The sequence below is a fragment of the Lucilia sericata genome, unplaced genomic scaffold, assembly GCF_015586225.1.
Source record: "Lucilia sericata isolate MDLA Ls3-8-SP2 unplaced genomic scaffold, ASM1558622v1 Contig000132F_arrow, whole genome shotgun sequence".
Lineage (NCBI taxonomy): Eukaryota > Metazoa > Arthropoda > Insecta > Diptera > Calliphoridae > Lucilia > Lucilia sericata.
This window is the reverse complement of record NW_023994164.1, coordinates 431,588-451,160: the sequence shown is the minus strand read 5'-3', so window position 1 is coordinate 451,160 and position 19,573 is coordinate 431,588. Positions and strand designations below refer to the sequence as shown.

The following is a 19,573-nucleotide window of genomic DNA, read 5'->3' as shown; positions in this document are numbered from 1 at the left end:
TAACAAACCTTTGGCTTGGTCTTTTGACTAGTTGGCTGATCATTCTATTAACTAGTCTATTGAGTGGTCTAGTTTATAGTCTTCTACATGGACAATAGGGTGGGTCGAAAATAGGCTTTTCACTCGGATCAACTTCTAATAGTGAAATGATGTTGTATTTTAACGTCAAATGGAAGACTGTAAAATATTATTCAATTATTTTGAGGGTAAGAGCCCGCGCATCGCCGCCAAAGTTTGTAAATGCGTTTATATGGGAAAAATGGCACTTTTTGGAGTTTTTTCACAAAATGAGGCTTTAAGTATTAATAATTGCACAATTTTATAGCAAAATCGTAATGTCTACAAAATTGTCTTTCCAAAATTTACTTGATCAAAATTAAGCAACAATTGGTAATAATAAAATTTTTACTGATTTATGTTCAAAAATTGCCTTTTTCCCGAAATCCTTGAAATTCACATCGCAGGTACGGTAAAACTATGAGAGGTATTAAGCTCATTCTTTCTGTGTTTAATTCTTATATATATCCAGTATAGAAAACTTTAATTTTTAATAATCCATTTAACAAAATTTTTTAAAGTTTGAAAATGGAGTTTTGGAGATGCTGTTAAAATAATGGCCCTTTTTTACCACAGACTAAACCGAGTAAGCGTTATCCAATTTGAACAAAAGTTCGTACTAGCACATTTATGAACCTTATAAAGAGAAACATAATATTTTTTTGTAAAATTTTTCAAAACTAACTAAAATTTTCTTATATTTACTTCTATATATGTCTTCAGAATCACAAAATTCTCGGGGGAAATTTTAATAACTCAAAACTTTTTTAACCAATTTTGAGTTTTTCCATCTTATTGGAAAGACAATTTTGTAGACATTACGATTTTGCTATAAAATTGTGCAATAATTAATACTTAAAGCCTCATTTTGTGAAAAACTCCAAAAAGTGCCATTTTTCCCATATAAACGCATTTACAAACTTTGGCGGTGATGCGCGGGCTCTTACCCTCAAAATAATTGAATAATATTTTACAGTCTTCCATTTGACGTTAAAATACAACATAATTTCACTATTTTTTCGACCAACCCTAATAGACAAGTCTACGGAATACCCCATTGACTAATGTATGGACTAATATTGAATGTAATATGAACAAGTAAGAGTGCTATATTTTACTGTGCTGAATCTTAAATACCGATTTTGCTCATTTTAAACTTCTCGAAAAAATGTCTAATAAAGTTATTGAAGTTTAAGATATCTTCAGAAAACAGATTTCAACATAGATATGTACGGACTGACAGAATGACAGACGGACTTAGAATATACTATACATATGGACAATTTTGTGTCAAGTGACCCAACTCAAAAAATTTGCACCAAGGTTAGTACTATTGGATTGTAGGTCAGACACAAATTTTCAGCTTTATCGGCCAAGAACTGCCGGAGTTAGAGGGGGTCAAAGTTGGACATTTTGGTCATACAGGGTTTTATTCAAATGAGTGTAACTTTTCACCCAATGGTCCTGGCAAATATTATCCAAAAGAGTTCAGATAGCTATTTCTTCACTGTTTCCAAAAAAATTTTAATTTTTTGAAAATTTTTTAAAAAATTGTTGAAAGATAAATAAGAAATACGCCTATAGGAAATTTAATACCAAGTTGACATATAGTTTGTAAAAATTAAAGAATTATTACCTTTTACAATGCACGTTTTTTTAAATCTGAAAATAAAAAAAAAAATTTGCTAATTAAGATCTACTAAATGGTAATCGTATTAATTAATTAAGTTTTAATATTTAAGCTAATTTATAAACAAACATTTTAAAATTTTATGATTTATTTAAAATATTTCTAAACCTCAAATATAAACTTTAAAGAGAATAATTGATGTCAGGTAATATTGAAATTTACTTATTTAATGCAAGTACATAATTTGTTATTTATTATCATATAACTTAAGGGGAATTTTAACAAAATGGTAAACCACATTTTTAATTTCTTTTGAACACCTGAGATAGATTTATATTTATTTTCACAAAATACAATAAATATTCATTCAGTCTAACTAGAGAAATAAGTTCATATTTATACAACTGTTTTTTTTAATTAACTCTCTATTCATGTTAAATAAATTAACTAAATACTTAAAAAATCTTTACAGAAATTGTTTAAATTCTGTATAAATATTGATTTATTAATAAAATAGCAAATAGTTCTAAAGTTGAGTTTAAGAAGAAATTGAAAACTATGAAATTAACTTGTGTTTTTCTAATATTTTCAAGCGCTTTATTTTTGTGTATCGTTAATACAGAGTCGGGACCCGCTTGTAATCCGGCATGTACCAAGGAATTAAATCCCGTTTGTGGCCGATATGAAAGACCTAGTGGTATAACACAGCAATGTACTTTTGCAAATCCATGTTTGTTTCGTTTGCACAAATGTCGGATGGGAGAACGTAAGTTGAAAAATTAAAGGAAATATTTATATGTATATAAAGTTTATAATAATATACTTTATTTTTAGCCTGGGTTGAATCCCCTGGAGCTTGTCCCCAAAATACTGTGGATTGCGAGAGACAAGTTAGAGGTTAAAAGTTATTTAGAAGTGTACTTACCTACATATATTAAATTATTTTGTTAATAAATAAATAAATTGATTTACAAGAATTTGTTAGAGGGTCAGACATTCTGAAAATTTGTATATGATGAATATGATCACTTTCTGAATTAGAATTTGCTAGACAAACTATAAGTATTCTTGTTTTTGTAAAATGGACTATATGCTACTTTTTATGTCGAAATTTTAACCAGTCGAAACTTAAAATTTTGTATGGACATATTTATCATCAATATGACCATTTGGAAAAAACAATGGGTGGACTAGGTAGTGGAATTCAAATATTTGTGAAACTATTACAGCTAAAATCCTAAAATGTTGCAAGAACAACTTTTACATCCATGTAAACAGTTGGAAAGAAATGGGCGAACTCAAGATAGTGGGCGTGGTACATCTTTCAAGTGTAGAGGTAAATTACTGAACGAATATACCATTAGAATCTTTACAAATGATTTTAAAATTAATTGTGTTATTGTTTCTGGAATCTTCTGTGAAGAAGCTAGGATATGTATCTCTCACTATCATCCAGACAACGGTAGTGTTTTTCAGGCTCAATGTTCTGGGCAACATAAGAGTTTTTTCGATAGCCAAGTGGCAACTCTTTCACTAAATTCTTATACTGCCACCTCCCCATTATTCAGACAATGAAAGAAAGATCTGTTAATTCTGGGTCGCCTGTATGACATTATTATGGAAATAAACAGGCAGATGAGCCAGAATAGGCAGTATCTTCAGATTCTTTCTTTAAAAGTCTGCCTTATAAAAATAACCCCAAATAGGCGGGATATGTTGAGCTTAATATCAGTAATAACAGGACACTGAGTGCAAAGTGGACATGTACCGTAGCAGTTGCGAAGAGAGACAAAATGAAGAGATGGTCTTGCATCTTCTCTGCGAATGTTCTGCTCTTAGCAGTCCCAGCGGGGGCGCGTTGTTGTTGCAATCTCGGAAAACGAGGAGCTACCAGTACCTTTAGTCTGTCTGTTAAAAGACTGATGCATGGTAAAGTCTACAAATTTGGATAAGATGAGAGACTGTGGGAGTAGGCGTTGGAAATGAGATGGTGTTAATACACACCCATATACCTAGAGTGAGTGTGTCGGATGAATGAGAAGTGTGCTGGGTTGAATGGTGATGGATGTGAGGTATCTTATACAAGTAATACCATTGAATTTTAATCTTTGTGCGGATATGTTCAGGGTTTACTCTGTTCATACCAGTATTAGTAAAAACAAGTCCTCGGTGTGTTTCGATCTACTAGTCTACTAGTGCTATTGCCAACTACTAGTCTACTAGTGCTGTTGGCAACTTAACAGAGGTATACCATCTACGTGTTTGTAAATAGAAGTGATGTTTTTGCATCTCGGAAGTTAAGCAGCAATAGTCAGAGATTAGGTAGCTCGAGAACTTGAGCAAAGTGCTTGTACATGGACCGGAAGTACCATGTACAAAAATGGCTACCGGCATGTAAAATACAAAAAGGGGCGATAGTGAGTCATCTAATCAGCACACACTGTGGTTTAAAAAGTACCACCGGGAAATATGTCAGGAGTTAACGTAAATCACTTCTAGCAGTTACCTCATATCCAACCTTGGTTAGGTATATGGGTCTAAACTTGACCTCCTGGCTACAGGCTGGATCTAATACTGTACAATACTATATCTGACGAGTGGAGAGGTCCTTCCACTCAACAGTTAAAGAACTATTAGATTCTAGTATGTCGAATCTACAGGTCAAGGAGGGATATCTACCTTATTATACTCTATACCATTATAGTGGGGAGGGTCGAGCCGATTTAGATATGTCCATTTGTCTGTCCGTCCGTACTTCTGTCTGTCTTTCCGTCCGTCAGTTTTGTGTGTCCATGGACGAAGCCTATTGAAAATGGTATTAAGATATATTTAGCTTTTAAATAAATTGCTACATATTTTATGAAGATAAATTTTCTCTGAAATGTCTAGAGTTAAACTTGTGGCTGCGGCGAAATAATTTTCTTTATAGAATTAAGAAACATTTTAAAATTTAACAAAAGGTTTGAATTATTTTTCCAAAAAAATAAATACAATTTTAAATGGACAATATCACATTTCGTTATTTTATAATGATATAATTTTTCTTAAAAAAATTAACTATTATTCACAGGTTTTTACATGTTTATGATCTTCTGATTTTATCACATTCAGGTGAATTTATTGCGCAAATTCCAGATCTTCCAACCCATCCTATAATATATAAAAAACGAAAAAAAAAAAAAACTAAATTTATCTTGTAACTCTAGAAAAAGGTTCCCCCAACTTACGTTCATTTGCTACGCAGCTGCGTACTCTCATTGTACAAGGATTTGAGAAAGTACATTGTACCCTTCTACCAGGTCTTTGTAGGACCCCACAGACAGGATTGTATTCACGCGTACAAGCACGATTGCAACGTGTTCCCTCAGCACCCATTATGCAGCAGAATAAACCCAAGGAGAGAATCGTTAAAACTATAGCGAGATGCATTTCAATGATTTAAATATTTAAAATTTAGTTCAAAATTCGTTTTCAAATAATCTTTTATGGACTGATACCATCTGATTTTATAGGATTTTTGACAATGAGGTAATTATAATTTGTTTTGTTAATTAATTTATAAAATATAAATGTTTTACAGTTATTAAAACACTTGTGCAAATATAATGTAATAATTGTAAATTGTTAAGTTTATTTTTTTTAAACAAAAGATCCAGATTAATTGAACTGTTGGTAAGTAATCGAACCATTTAGGTGTCAATGTGTTAAATAACCATAAAAAATTTACAATAAATTTTATTATGACTTTAAAAATAATCATTTAAAGTTTCTGGTATTCTGTCTAACTCTAGAATATTGTGCAATTATTTCTGAAATACTGTATAATATTTATTCATTAATAGGAAGGTCAGAACATCCTTCAGATTCTTCTTCACAAGGATTATCCATTTTAGATATAGCTTTAATAAAAAAGTAAATCAATTAACAAAATATTAAATATTTATACGTACATATTAGGGTGATCGACACGATTTTTCAACCGGTTTTAAAGCCGGTTTTTTCTGCTTTACCAGTGTCGGTTTTTTCTTAATGTTGATTTTTCGAATATCGAATAACCCGGTTTTTTCATTTTTTAAAAACCGGTTTCGAATACTTTTATTTGCTTTGTATTCAAAGATTATTTAAATGAAATTTTTAAGTTAATAATAATACAGCCCGTCTAAATTTTAAAAATATTCGAGTCGAGGAACTAGCGTTAAACTTTTTTGATTTTCCTAATTAATTAAAAAAAAAATAATTTGTAAAACTGATAACTGTTTGATAAAATTTTATCAATCTTAAGATTATATTCCAATTACAATAATTAATTTACGGCTGAAATTTTATGGAAGTGTTGGAATGCCTATGCGGATTTCCTAAACAGGGCTTTTAAAATAAGCTAGGATTACATAGTACCTTATGTATAACAGAAGTGTCCTACTTTTTTCCTAATTTTTTTATATTATAGAAATAATGTAAATCAGACGACTAGATCTAAAGTTATAATCTTTTAAACTGTTAAAAATCATTTCGGGTCATGTTTTACTAATCAAATTTAAACATGAACATTAAGTTTTTCAAATTAAAATATATTTTTTTTTTATTTATAAAAAAACCGGTTAACCGGTTTTTTCTGAATTTGAAAAATATCAACCGTTTTTTTTTAAATGTCAGCTATTCGAACTATTCGAAAACCGGTTTTTGGAAAATGTCGAATAATCGATCACCCTAGTACATATATACATAATATACATATAATTTTTCAATTTACATACGTTGATTTGTATTACACGTGTACTTTTCCAACTGACAATCACTTTCGAATGAACATGACAAATGTTCACCTTGATCATTTACAATAAATCCACAAACTGGCTCCAGTATATCAAGGCAATCAGTTGGGCAATCACCCATGATACAGAGGAGATTACCCAATAATAAAATTATCCAAAAAGTGTTGAAGTACATTGTAAGGAACGAAATATACTAGTTTAAAAAGCTAATTTTAGAAGTAATTTAATATAAGGCAGTTTCGTTGTTATTTATAATAAATTGTAGTAAAACAAGTAAGAGTGCTATATTCGGCTGTGCCGAATCTTATATACCCTTCACCACAGTGTATTTAAAAATATCAATTCTATAAAATTTTAATTTATTTCATTTTCCCGTTTATATCATTATTATAGCAATAGAAAAACAAACAACAACAACGCTAAACGAAATAAACACACAAAAAAACCAACAGACATCCAAACATACGAAACGAAATACACAAAAAACAAAAACAAAATAGACAACGCAATGAAACCAACAGACATCCTTTGCTCAAGTACTCGAGCTATCTAATCTCTGACCATTGCTGCCCCGTTGCTTAACTTCCTAGATGTAAAAACATCACTATAGACTATGCGGGATGCACGTGTTGCCTGTGGTTTAAACCTAAATTCGCAGGATGAGAATGTTGGTTAAGAAACTGATACTCTAGATAAGTCTATAATTCTGGATAAGTTTGGTGTTGTTGCCGAGTCAACGGATACCCCATAGAGGAGTGACTGTGGGACTTATCGTTGGAAATCAGTTGGTGTAAAATGTATATTATACGGGATGGATGTAGGGGTATGTGGGACCCGTTCGTACCCCTAGAGTGAGTGTTTCAAATGTTTTTCTCAATGAGTGTGTCGGATGAATTATAAGTGTGCTGGGTTGAATGGTGATGGATGAAATTTATCTTATACTAGTGATACCATTGTAAATGAATAGTCTAGTCTAGTCTATAGTCTAGTCTATAGTCTAGTCTATAGTCTAGTCTAGTCTAGTCTATAGTCTAGTCTAGTCTAGTCTATAGTCTAGTCTATAGTCTAGTCTATAGTCTAGTCTATAGTCTAGTCTATAGTCTAGTCTAGTCTATAGTCTAGTCTAGTCTATAGTCTAGTCTATAGTCTAGTCTATAGTCTAGTCTATAGGTCTAGTCTATAGTCTAGTCTATAGTCTAGTCTATAGTCTATCTATAGTCTAGTCTATAGTCAGTCTATAGTCTAGTCTTATTCTAGTCTATATTCTAGTCTATAGTCTAGTCTATAGTCTAGTCTATAGTCTAGTCTAGTCTAGTCCTAGTCTATAGTCTAGTCTATAGTCTATCTAGTCTATAGTCTAGCCTATAGTCTAAGTCTAGTTCTAGTCTATAGTCTAGTCCTATAGTCTAGTCTATAGTCTAGTCTATAGTCTAGTCTATAGTCTAGTCTATAGTCTAGTCTATAGTCCTAGTCTATAGTCTAGCTATAGTCTAGTCTATAGTCTAGTCTATAGCTAGTCTAGAGTCTAGTCTATAGTCTAGTCTATAGTCTAGTCTATAGTCTAGTCTATAGTCTAGTCTATAGTCTAGTCTAGTAGTCTAGTCTATAGTCTATCTATAGTCAGTCTATCTTCTAGTCTATAGTCTAGTCTAGTAGTCTAGTCTATAGTCTAGTCTATAGTCTAGTCTATAGTCTAGTCTATAGTCTAGTCTATAGTCTAGTCTATAGTCTAGTCTATAGTCTAGTCTATAGTCTAGTCTATAGTCTAGTCTATAGTCTAGTCTATAGTAGTCTATAGTCTAGTCTATAGTCTAGTCTATAGTCTAGTCTATAGTCTAGTCTAGTCTAGTCTAGTCTAGTCTAGTCTAGTCTATAGTCTAGCCTATAGTCTAGTCTATAGTCTAGTCTATAGTCTAGCCTATAGTCTAGTCTATAGTCTAGTCTATAGTCTAGTCTATAGTCTAGCCTATAGTCTAGTCTATAGTCTAGTCTATAGTCTAGTCTATAGTCTAGTCTATAGTCTAGTCTATAGTCTAGTCTATAGTCTAGTCTATAGTCTAGTCTATAGTCTAGTCTATAGTCTAGTCTATAGTCTAGTCTATAGTCTAGTCTATAGTCTAGTCTATAGTCTAGTCTATAGTCTAGTCTATAGTCTAGTCTATAGTCTAGTCTATAGTCTCCTATAGTCTAGTCTATAGTCTAGTCTATAGTCTAGTCTATAGTCTAGTCTATAGTCTAGTCTATAGTCTAGTCTATAGTCTAGTCTATAGTCTAGTCTATAGTCTAGTCTATAGTCTAGTCTATAGTCTAGTCTATAGTCTAGTCTATAGTCTAGTCTATGTCTAAGTCCTATAGTCTAGTCTATAGTCTAGTCTATAGTCTAGTCTATAGTCTAGTCTATAGTCTAGTCTATAGTCTAGTCTATAGTCTAGGTCTATAGTCTAGTCTATAGTCTAGTCTATAGTCTAGTCTATAGTCTAGTCTATAGTCTAGTCTATAGTCTAGTCTATAGTCTAGTCTGTCTAGTCTAGTAGTCCTATAGTCTAGTCTATAGTCTAGTCTATAGTCTAGTCTATAGTCTAGTCTATAGTCTAGTCTATAGTCTAGTCTATAGTCTAGTCTATAGTCTAGTCTATAGTCTAGTCTATAGTCCTAGTCTATAGTCTAGTCTATAGTCTAGTCTATAGTCTAGTCTATAGTCTAGTCTATAGTCTAGTCTATAGTCTAGTCTATAGTCTAGTCTATAGTATAGTCTATAGTCTAGTCTATAGTCAAGTCTATAGTCTAGTCTATAGTCTAGTCTATAGTCTAGTCTAGAACCCACCAAAATTTTTAATCTTTTATGTCATCAAAACTAATTGACCAATTAAAATTTTGGATTTAAATAGCCGCTGGTTGCCTTATTTATGTATATCCAATGAAAAGAGTTTTAAATGTTAATTTGGTTTTGAAAAAATTGCCTCAAAGCTCAGTCGGAGAAAACCTATTTGGCACCGATATGCACGAGACTTTTATCTTACATATAATAATACTAATACGTACGTAATTGTTTTCATATTAATAAATTATTTCTGTGTGAGATACATATTTTGTCCAGGTTCGTATTAGGATTGGGCATTTCTTGTGTAGAAAATAAGACAAGTTTTTTCGAACTATGAATTCAAGTATACATATATTTTACCACTACATTTATACATTTTTGCATATAACTTTGCTGATTTTTTAGATTTTATATATTCACAAAAACTATGAATTCTTTTTATTCAAAAATAATGTCGTAACATCCTTCAGATTCTGTTTCACAAGGATCTTCCTGAGTAACTACCATGTCTTTATTGAAAAATAAATCAATTAAAAAATATTAAATATTCATGTATATATTATTTTCTTTTACCTTGATTTGCATTACAAGTGAACTTTTCTAACTCACATTTATTTTCGAATGTACATGTCAAAGTTTCGCCATCAGCATTTTTAACCTCTCCACAAACTGGCTCAAGTATACGGGGACAAATTGTTGGGCAATCACCCATGATACATTGGTAATTACTCAATAATAAAATTATACCAAAAGTTGTGATGTACATTATGAAAAACGAGATATAGTTTACTGATTAAAGAGTTAATTTTAAAAGTAATTCACTATTAGTCAGTTTCGTTGTTATTTATAGGAAATTTTAGTAAAAAATTGTAGTAGGAAATTCATTTCCATGTTTTATTAATGGAAAAAATTAACAAACAATTATAATTAGACATGTACTTTCTATACTATGCAGTCATTCAATATATATGTATATATTTTTATACCCTACACCACTATAGTGGGGTATACCTTAAAGTATACCAATCGGCTCAGAATCACTTCCTGAGTCGATTAAGCTATGTCCGTCTGTCCGTCCGTCCGTCCGTCTGTCTGTCTGTGTATCCATGTAAACCTTCTGTGCACTCTACAGGTCGCAATTTTTGAGATAATTTGATGAAATTTGGAACATGCACTTCTCTTGGTCCAAGGACGAACGCTATTGAAAATGGTTGAAATCGGTCTATTGTTTCACCTAGCCCCCATACAACCGACCCCCCGAATAGGGCTTTTGACCTCATAATTATGTTAAATGATCTACTATCTCTACAAAAATTGGAAAAATTTAGTATTATATATGTCTTAATAATTCTAATGATTTTCGTAAAGATCGGGCATTATCATACAAAGTCCCCCTCAGAAAATGACTTGAATTCACTTATAAACACTAGTATCACGATGAAATTTGGCACAAATGAGTTTTATATAAACATAATTCCCAACAATAAATTTCATAAGGATCGGACCAAGTTTTACCCTAGCCCCCATATAACCGGACCTTTTGGGACTTTTAGCTCATAACTTTGTCAAATATACTACTATTCGCAATTGGTGTAGGGTATCATATGGTCGGCCACGCCCGACTATAATTTCTTACTTGTTTTTAATATGATAAATACATACATATTCTGAATTACAAATTGAGATATGAATTTTGTCAAGAATATCTCATGTGACAATTTTACACATAAATTTAAAAATTTGGAATCTGTAAATCGATAATATTTATAGAGTAGATTGTAGTTCCAGCTGTGTCGAGAACATATATGAACTATAGTATGAACTAAATGATCGAGTGTAGGGTAGAGAATAAACGAACATATTATACTGTTAAAGAATATGCTACTTATATCAGAATTTAAAACTATAGAATACACAACAATAGTCGAGACTATAATCAGGCTATAGTCAATATAATAGACTATAGTCGAAACTAAACATGATTGTAGAATACACAGGCCAACAAATGTTTAACCAAGAAGGCACTTTTCTAAAGGATTAAGCGCACTGTATCCGAGTCGGACCTTATAATTTTTCAATCATTTCGAACACGTTTATTTATAAAATTTGTTATATCATAGTCAATTGCTCACCATTAAAAAAGTGTTAACCCCTTCTTCGAAATATTTAAATCCATTGACCATTTTCAATAGAAAAAACCTGCATCAACTTACTCTTAGCTGCAGTCTACATCCCTTCGTTTGAGGCCTATAGTATCTTGAATAGGCAGAAAGACAGATATACAGACAGTCTGACGCAAAAAGCTAGATCGTCTTAGTATCTTTGAAGGGAATTATAAAAAATTTGGATTGAAGCCCGCGATAATACCAGTTATTTTTCAAGTCGATTTTTTCATAACTATTTTGACTCAAAGAAAACTTAGTTTGGGTCCCAAAAATTGGGATTACTCATCTAGAAATCTTCCACATAATGGAAAACTTTATAACTAAACATGTACTATAACGGTACTAAGTATTTAAGTTTTAATATAAAAAATTCTATAAATATTTTTGTGAATGTAATGAATTCAAAATCTTATTTTTTAATTTGACAGATAATTTTTGTTAAGTTCTGAATTCTTTTAAAATTTTTACAACTGTATACATTTTTGTATAAGTTTTTATTTCTATTTTTACATATTATTTAAATATAAATGTATATTCACAATAATTATGATTTTTTTTCATAAATCAATAGGCAGCTCGGAACATCCCAGAGAATCCGCATCGCAAGGACCATCCTTTTTCACCAATTCTTTATTAAGAAAATAAATCAATTAAGAAATCAGTAAATATAAATAATTTTACAAATTACCTTGATTTGTTATACATGTGAACTTTTCCAACTCACAATCATTTATAAAAGTACATTCTAATGTATCGCCATCAAGATTTTCAACGGTTCCACAAACCGCCTCCAAAACAAGCGGACAATCAGTTAGGCAATCTATTTCATCGCCCATTGTACACAGAAATTGACTCAATAATAAAATTATCCAAACGGTGGAGATGTGCATGTCAAAGAACGAGAAATAGTTACTACTTGAAGTTTTTAAGTAATTCAGTATTAAGCAGTCTCGTTGTTATTTATAATGAAATTTTTGTAATAAAATTTATTTAAATGTTTTATTAATGAAGAAAATTCTATTTACATTTTATTTAAATAAAATGTATATAATAAATATTTTTATCACTTTCTTTTAAAATTGCATTGCAAAATTTTGCTCACAATATAGAATACTTAATAAGAATTTTTCCTTTGCGCAAAAAATGTTGTTATGTAAAATTGTAAAGTAGACTATATCAAAAATATATAGAAAAGAATATGCATATCTATGTATAGTATATATACTAATAATAGAATAGATCCTATAGAAGTATAGACCATACTCGAAGTAGAATATAATTAACCATAGTCTTAGCACAGAATAACGCCTTAACTATAGACTATTGTGACTACTATATTCAAAACTAAACAATAAACTTTAATCAATAATTGTAGTATATTTAATTAATTTAGACTATTAAACAGACTAAAGTAAAGACAATAAGATAGACTACAATTATAGAGTTGAGTATAATCTAATATATAAGATAAACATAAAACTTATTTTATCCCACGACTGTTTCATAAGTGCTTTTTTATTAAAGAAGTCGAAGAAGACCCAGTTTGGCATCTCTGTTAGACGTAAAAAGTTATAAACTGATTCACATCGATACATTTGTATTCGAAATACAAATTATTCAACAAACACCACTCATATTTTCCAGGACTAGAACTGAACTAGAACTGAACTAGAACTGAACTAGAACTGAACTACAACAGAACTAGAACTGACTAGAACTGAACTAGAACTGAACTAGAACTGAACTAGAACTGAACTAGAACTGAACTAGAACTGAACTAGAACTGAACTAGAACTGAACTAGAACTGAACTAGAACTGAACTAGAACTGACTAGAACTGAACTAGAACTGAACTAGAACTGAACTAAAACTGAACTAGAACTGAACTAGAACTGAACTAGAACTGAACTAGAACTGAACTAGAACTGAACTAGAACTGAACTAGAAACTGAACTGAGACTGAACTAGAACTGAACTAGAACTGAACTAGAACTGAACTAGAACTGAACTAGAACTGAACTAGAACTGAACCTAGAACTGAACTAGAACTGAACTAGAACTGAACTAGTAACTGAACTAGAACTGAACTAGAACTGAACTAGAACTGAACTAGAACTGACCTAGAACTGAACTAGAACTGAACTAGAACTGAACTAGAACTGAACTAGAACTGAACTAGAACTGAACTAGAACTGAACTAGAACTGAACTAGAACTGAACTATAACTGAACTAGAACTGAACTAGAACTGAACTAGAACTGAACCTTAGAACTGACTAGAACTGAACTAGAACTGAACTAGAACTGAACTAGAACTGAACTAGAAACTGAACTAGAACTGAACTAGAACTGAACTAGACTGAACTAGAACTGAAACTATAACTGAACTAGAACTGAACTAGAACTAGAACTGAACTAGAACTGAACTAGAACTGAACTAGAACTGAACTAGAACTGAACTAGAACTGAACTAGAACTGAACTAGAACTGAACTAGAACTGAACTAGAACTGAACTAAAACTGAACTAGAACTGAACTAGAACTGAACTAGAACTGAACTAGAACTGAACTAGAACTGAACTAGAACTGAACTAGAACTGAACTAGAACTGAAACTAGAACTGAACTAGAACTGAACTAGAACTGAAATAGAACTGAACTAGAACTGAAATAGAACTGAACTAGAACTGAACTAGAACTGAACTAGAACTGAACTACTGAACTAACTAAAACTGATCTAGAACTAAAACTGAACTAGAACTGAACTAGAACTGAACTAGAACTGAACTAGAACTGAACTAGAACTGAACAAACTGAACTAGAACTGAACTAGAACTGAACTAGAACCGAACTAGAACTGAACTAGAACTGAACTAGAACTGATCTAGAACTAAAACTGAACTAGAACTGAACTAGAACTGAACTAGAACTGAACTAGAACTGAACTAGAACTGAACTAGAACTGAACTAGAACTGAACTAGAACTGAACTAGAACTGAACTAGAACTGAACTAGAACTGAACTAGAACTGAACTAGAACTGAACTAGAACTGAACTAGAACTGAACTAGAACTGAACTAGAACTGAACTAGAACTGAACTAGAACTGAAATAGAACTGAACTAGAACTGAACTAGAACTGAACTGAACTAGAACTGAACTAGAACTGAACTAGAACTGAACTAGAACTGAACTAGAACTGAACTAGAACTGAACTAGAACTGAACTAGAACTGAACTAGAACTGAACTAGAACTGAACTAGAACTGAACTAGAACTGAACTAGAACTGAACTAGAACTGAACTAGAACTGAACTAGAACTGAACTAGAACTGAACTAGAACTGAACTAGAACTGAACTAGAACTGAACTAGAACTGAACTAGAACTGAACTAGAACTGAACTGAACTAGAACTGAACTAGAACTGAACTAGAAACTGAACTAGAACTGAACTAGAACTGACTAGAACTGAACTAGAACTGAACGAACTGAACTAGAACTGAACTAGAACTGAACTAGAACTGAACTGAACTAGAACTGAACTAGAACTGAACTAGAACTGAACGAACAGAACTGAACTAGAACTGAACTAGAAAACTAGAACTGAACTAGAACTGACTAGAACTGAAACTAGAACTGAACTAGAACTGACTAGAACTGAACTAGAACTGAACTAGAACTGAACTAGAAATGAACTAAACGGAACTAGAACTGACTAGAACTGAAACGAGAACTGAACTAGAACTGAACTAGACTAAACTGAACTAGAACTGAACTAGAACTGAACTAGAACTGAACTAGAACTGAACTAGAACTGAACTAGAACTGAACTAGAACTGAACTAGAACTGAACTAGAACTGAACTAGAAACTGAACTGAACTAGAACTGAACTAGAACTAAAAATGAACTAGAACTGAACTAGAACTTTCCAAAGGAGTTCAGATATGTAGGTATTTCTTTAAATCAAATGTTACGTACGTATTTTTTTGAAATGCGATATACAATATTCAAAAATGACCTTATGTGTTTCACTTGGATAAGTTTGACGATAGATTTTAATTATATAAAATCGTATATGCTATTAACAATTGATCGATTCCTACATTTAAATGTCAAAATTTTCAGCCTAACTCACACTTTTTTATATATTTATTATAAGCATAAACTTTATAATTCTACCCTAACAAAGTACTCGCTACAATTTTAGTACATTCAAGACGATAATCCTCACAAATTTGCGGCTTTACTTCGGTTGCTGAAAAAAAATAAATTTATAAAAATATTTTTCTCAAATTATGCAAAAAATGTTCCACTTACGTAATTTACCACTCAAACACGTGTAAATTTCCAAAGAACAAGCATTTGGAAAGGTACACTCTAACGGTTTTCCTTCAGAATTTTCAATAGTTGCACAAATTGGATTGAACTCAAGAGGACAAGGTTTTAAACAGTGGGATGTGTCATCATCACCCATGACACAAAAGTATAGACCCAATAATAAAATTATACAACTAGTAGCTAAATGCATTTTAGAAAACTGGGACAGTTATAGAAGCCGAACCAAGCAATTTTTTAGTTATTTATAAGATTTTTTTTAAGAAACAAATTTGTATTAAATATTTTATTAATGAGGAAATAGTTTAGCAAAATATTATGACTAAACATGTATTTTGTTAATAAGTACAGTTAAAACACTTTATAACGAACTACGTGGGACCAGTCAGACCAGTTCGTTCATTATAAAGAAAATTGTAGGAAATTTTATTTGAGGGACTGAAGAAGAAGTTCATTTTATCCGAGGATGCGTTATAACCGAATTCGTTATAAGAGATGTTTTTTATATGAAAATAGTTACCAAAATGTGGGGACTTGAAAAAAAGTTCGTAATAACCGAGAGTTTATTATAACCGAGTTCGTTTCCTCTCCAATTTTAATTTTCATGAACGTATTTTTATCTATCACCTCTAATCCAGTCTATTATTTCGCAGACTACAAGATTTAATAGGGATAACTTGTTAAAACGCGAACTGATGACGACAAACCCTTGGAGTAAACAGCCACAATATCAATGCCCTTAAGGTTGTCTATTGACTCACACACGACTTGGGACTCCACTTTTACCAAACCTCTGCATGGATGAAGTCAACATTAATTTTGGGGTCAAGAATACAAAATGACATCCGATGGAATAGTAATATTTTCGGAAATGCGAAGGAAACAAATGGTTTCTTGAGATGTTGTAACTACTTATAACAGACCACAAATGGACTGAAGTCCCAATGACTAGCCTTGACTTGTTGGGCCGGGTCTAAAAAAGGGCGTTGAGCCTCAGATAATAATTTGTTCATAAAATAAATGCAATATAAAGTAAAAGTTCAGTATTTTTCAATTAAGGGCTGTTTCAAGCCCTTAAGAAGAACGAAGAAAATATGGCAGAGATTAAACCTCTAATACCTGATGTGATGAAGAAATTCTGATATCAATATAGAATTATCTACACAGAGGGAAAAAATAAATATACACGCCTGGTACCAAATTAACATCACATTTTTCAATAACATCTGTTGTCAAGTATATATATACATACAACAACAACATGTAATGTTGACCAAGCATCGTTGTCAACATTGCAACAATTCGTTGTCGCAATCTAAATTTTATGCACATCCGTTGTTTAGAAGTAAACAACCGTGGTAAGCTCAAAATCCGTTGTCAATAGTGACTTTCCACGTTTGTTAACTTTTAGACAACGGATGTGCCTAAAATTTAGATTGGGACAACGAATTGTTGCAATGTTGACAACATTGCGTGGTCAACATTAGATGTTCTTGTATATACTTGACAACGGATGTTATTGAACAATTTGATGTCAATTTGGTACCAGGCGTGTATATTTTTTTCCCATCTGTGTATAGTCGAGATTGCTTATAAATAATTAAAGATACAACCATAAAAACTTACTTTATTAAAAAAAAATACATATATAATATAAACATATATATAAACTTTATAATTTTATCTTTTAAAGGTTCTCAAGATTATATCAGTACACTCAAAATCCTGATCTTCACAAAAGTCCTCTTTTTGATCCGAAGCTTTGAAAAAAACACCAAATAAATAAATGAAACTATTTAACAAATATTAGTTTTTCCACTTACCTTCTTTGCCACTCATACATGTGTGAATTTCCAAAGAACAATCATTTGGAAATGTACAAACTATCGGTTGGCCTTCAGAATTTTCAACAGTTGCACAAATTGGTTTGTAATCAAGAGGACACTCTTTTTTGCAGTCATCACCCATAACACAGAAGAATAGATTCCATAATAAAATTAAGCAACGAATAGGTAAATGCATTTTAAAGGTTAGGAACTAGTTAACCCTTCAGAAAGACAATTTCAGAAGCTATTGAATACGAAGCACTTTATTCGTTATTTAGAAGATTTTTTTTGGAAAGAAATCTTTAATACTATTTTATTAAGTGAATATCTTAACAAATTATTATGACCAAACATGTATTTCTGTACTATTTCATTTTTATATGGCAATTTTTTATGAATCGTTCTTTGAATATAATGAGTTTGAGTACGTAAGTTTATTTACACTTGATTGGTTAAAAATGTTGTACCAATCTTTCTCAAATGTTGAGCAATATTCTTTAATATAATAAGAGCGCAATTTTCAAGATAAATTAATGAAAATTTTTTAAAATGATTAAAATCGGTCCATTTTTTACCTAGTACTGAACTCCCCGAATAGGGTTTTTAAGCACATAATTATGTTGAATATGCTTTTTTCTAGACAAAAGGCGGCACAATAAATGTTTATTCCAGCCTTGATGATCATGATGAATAGTGAAATGATAGAGCCTAATCCCCACACCAAGTCCCCTTCAGAAAATTAATTAAATAATATCGCGATTAAAAATTTTTCGATCCATATTAAGAATTTTTCAGAAAATTAGGTTTTCGTCAATAAATTCTCTTAAATAAAGCGGAACCAATGTAAAATTTAACATAAATGCTTTATTATGAAAAATAATTCACAATTAATATACATAAACGGTGTAGGGTATGATATCGTCGGTCACTCCCGAATTTACTTGTTATTACTTGTTTTTACAAACGTAAAAAACAACAAGTAGGAAAGTATAGTCGGGCATGGCCAACTATATGATACTCTACACCATGAGTATATTTTAAAAATTATTTATTTTTCATAAAGAAACTTTTATGTTGAATTTTATCTTAATTCCGATGTATTTAAGCAATTTATTGATAAACAAAACTAAATTTCTAAAAGAGGCTTTATATGGGAGTTAAGGTCAAATATGGGCCGATTCTCAACAAATTGGAAGGAGGGATGTATTTTTTTATAAAGGTTAGTTATGCTGAATTTCAGTTATAAGTCCAAAAATTTACTTATAACCATTAGTATATAAGTCAATTTTTGGACGTTTAAGTTATTTTTAGAGGGGGGTTTGTATGGGGGCCGATCATTATAAAAATCGGCATGGTCATTTATGTCTTTATAAAACTTAGTTGTGCCAATTTTTGGAGAGATAGTAGTATATTTGACGTAGTTATAAGTTAAAAACCCGAAATCGGAAGGTCAGGTTGTAAGGGGGCTAGGTGAAATAATGGACCGATTTATATGGTCCAAATTTTATTATATAAATTTTTTACATATTTTGAAAATTGTGGCCCGTAGCTTGCGCAGTCGGACAGACGGACGGACCTGTCTTAATCGACTCAGTGATTCTGAGTCGATCGGTATACTTTAAGGTGGGTGTGTGACCAATATTTTTGTGTGTTACAAACATAAGCACAAACATATAATACCCTCCCCACTATAGTAGTGTGGGGTATAAAAATATGAACGTCTGATTCGTTCCAGTTAATTTTAATTTAGCTTTTTAATTTACTAGAAATTGTTATATCAGAAATTATGTTACGTTTAATATATTGGATGTTCCACGATTTTGAGTTTTTGCGATTTTTTTGTGATTTGCACCAATGTTCGTCCTATTGGATAGTAGTTTAGATTGGGTCAAAGTTTCACATCTTTGCAAAACATGTGTTTCTTCTCATCTACCTTTTCAGAAAATTACTTTAAAGTTTATAATTGGTT

At 31.4% G+C, this 19,573-nt stretch overlaps 4 protein-coding genes across 4 annotated transcripts; 1 reads left to right on the top strand and 3 right to left on the bottom strand.

Moving 5' to 3' along the window:
* The first annotated feature begins 2,218 nt into the window (after positions 1–2,218).
* On the top strand, positions 2,219–2,955 carry LOC119600973 (four-domain proteases inhibitor-like). The gene is made up of 2 exons (XM_037951578.1): positions 2,219–2,453; positions 2,522–2,955. Exons 1-2 carry the CDS (start codon positions 2,246–2,248, stop codon positions 2,587–2,589), a joined length of 276 nt encoding a protein of 91 aa, XP_037807506.1. The 5' UTR covers positions 2,219–2,245; the 3' UTR covers positions 2,590–2,955.
* A 1,727-nt stretch (positions 2,956–4,682) lies between these two features.
* On the bottom strand, positions 4,683–5,165 carry LOC119600977 (vasotab). The gene is made up of 2 exons (XM_037951583.1): positions 4,915–5,165; positions 4,683–4,837 (listed from the first exon to the last, which is right to left on the bottom strand). Exons 1-2 carry the CDS (start codon positions 5,114–5,116, stop codon positions 4,770–4,772), a joined length of 270 nt encoding a protein of 89 aa, XP_037807511.1. The 5' UTR covers positions 5,117–5,165; the 3' UTR covers positions 4,683–4,769.
* A 4,445-nt stretch (positions 5,166–9,610) lies between these two features.
* LOC119600982 (greglin-like) lies at positions 9,611–10,081 on the bottom strand. Its single transcript, XM_037951589.1, has 2 exons — positions 9,854–10,081; positions 9,611–9,789 (listed from the first exon to the last, which is right to left on the bottom strand). Exons 1-2 carry the CDS (start codon positions 10,044–10,046, stop codon positions 9,719–9,721), a joined length of 264 nt encoding a protein of 87 aa, XP_037807517.1. The 5' UTR covers positions 10,047–10,081; the 3' UTR covers positions 9,611–9,718.
* A 7,297-nt stretch (positions 10,082–17,378) lies between these two features.
* Positions 17,379–17,970, bottom strand: LOC119600989 (vasotab-like). The gene is made up of 2 exons (XM_037951598.1): positions 17,602–17,970; positions 17,379–17,538 (listed from the first exon to the last, which is right to left on the bottom strand). The coding sequence occupies exons 1-2, from the start codon at positions 17,798–17,800 to the stop codon at positions 17,459–17,461; spliced, it is 279 nt and encodes a 92-aa protein (XP_037807526.1). The 5' UTR covers positions 17,801–17,970; the 3' UTR covers positions 17,379–17,458.
* Positions 17,971–19,573: the final 1,603 nt, after the last annotated feature.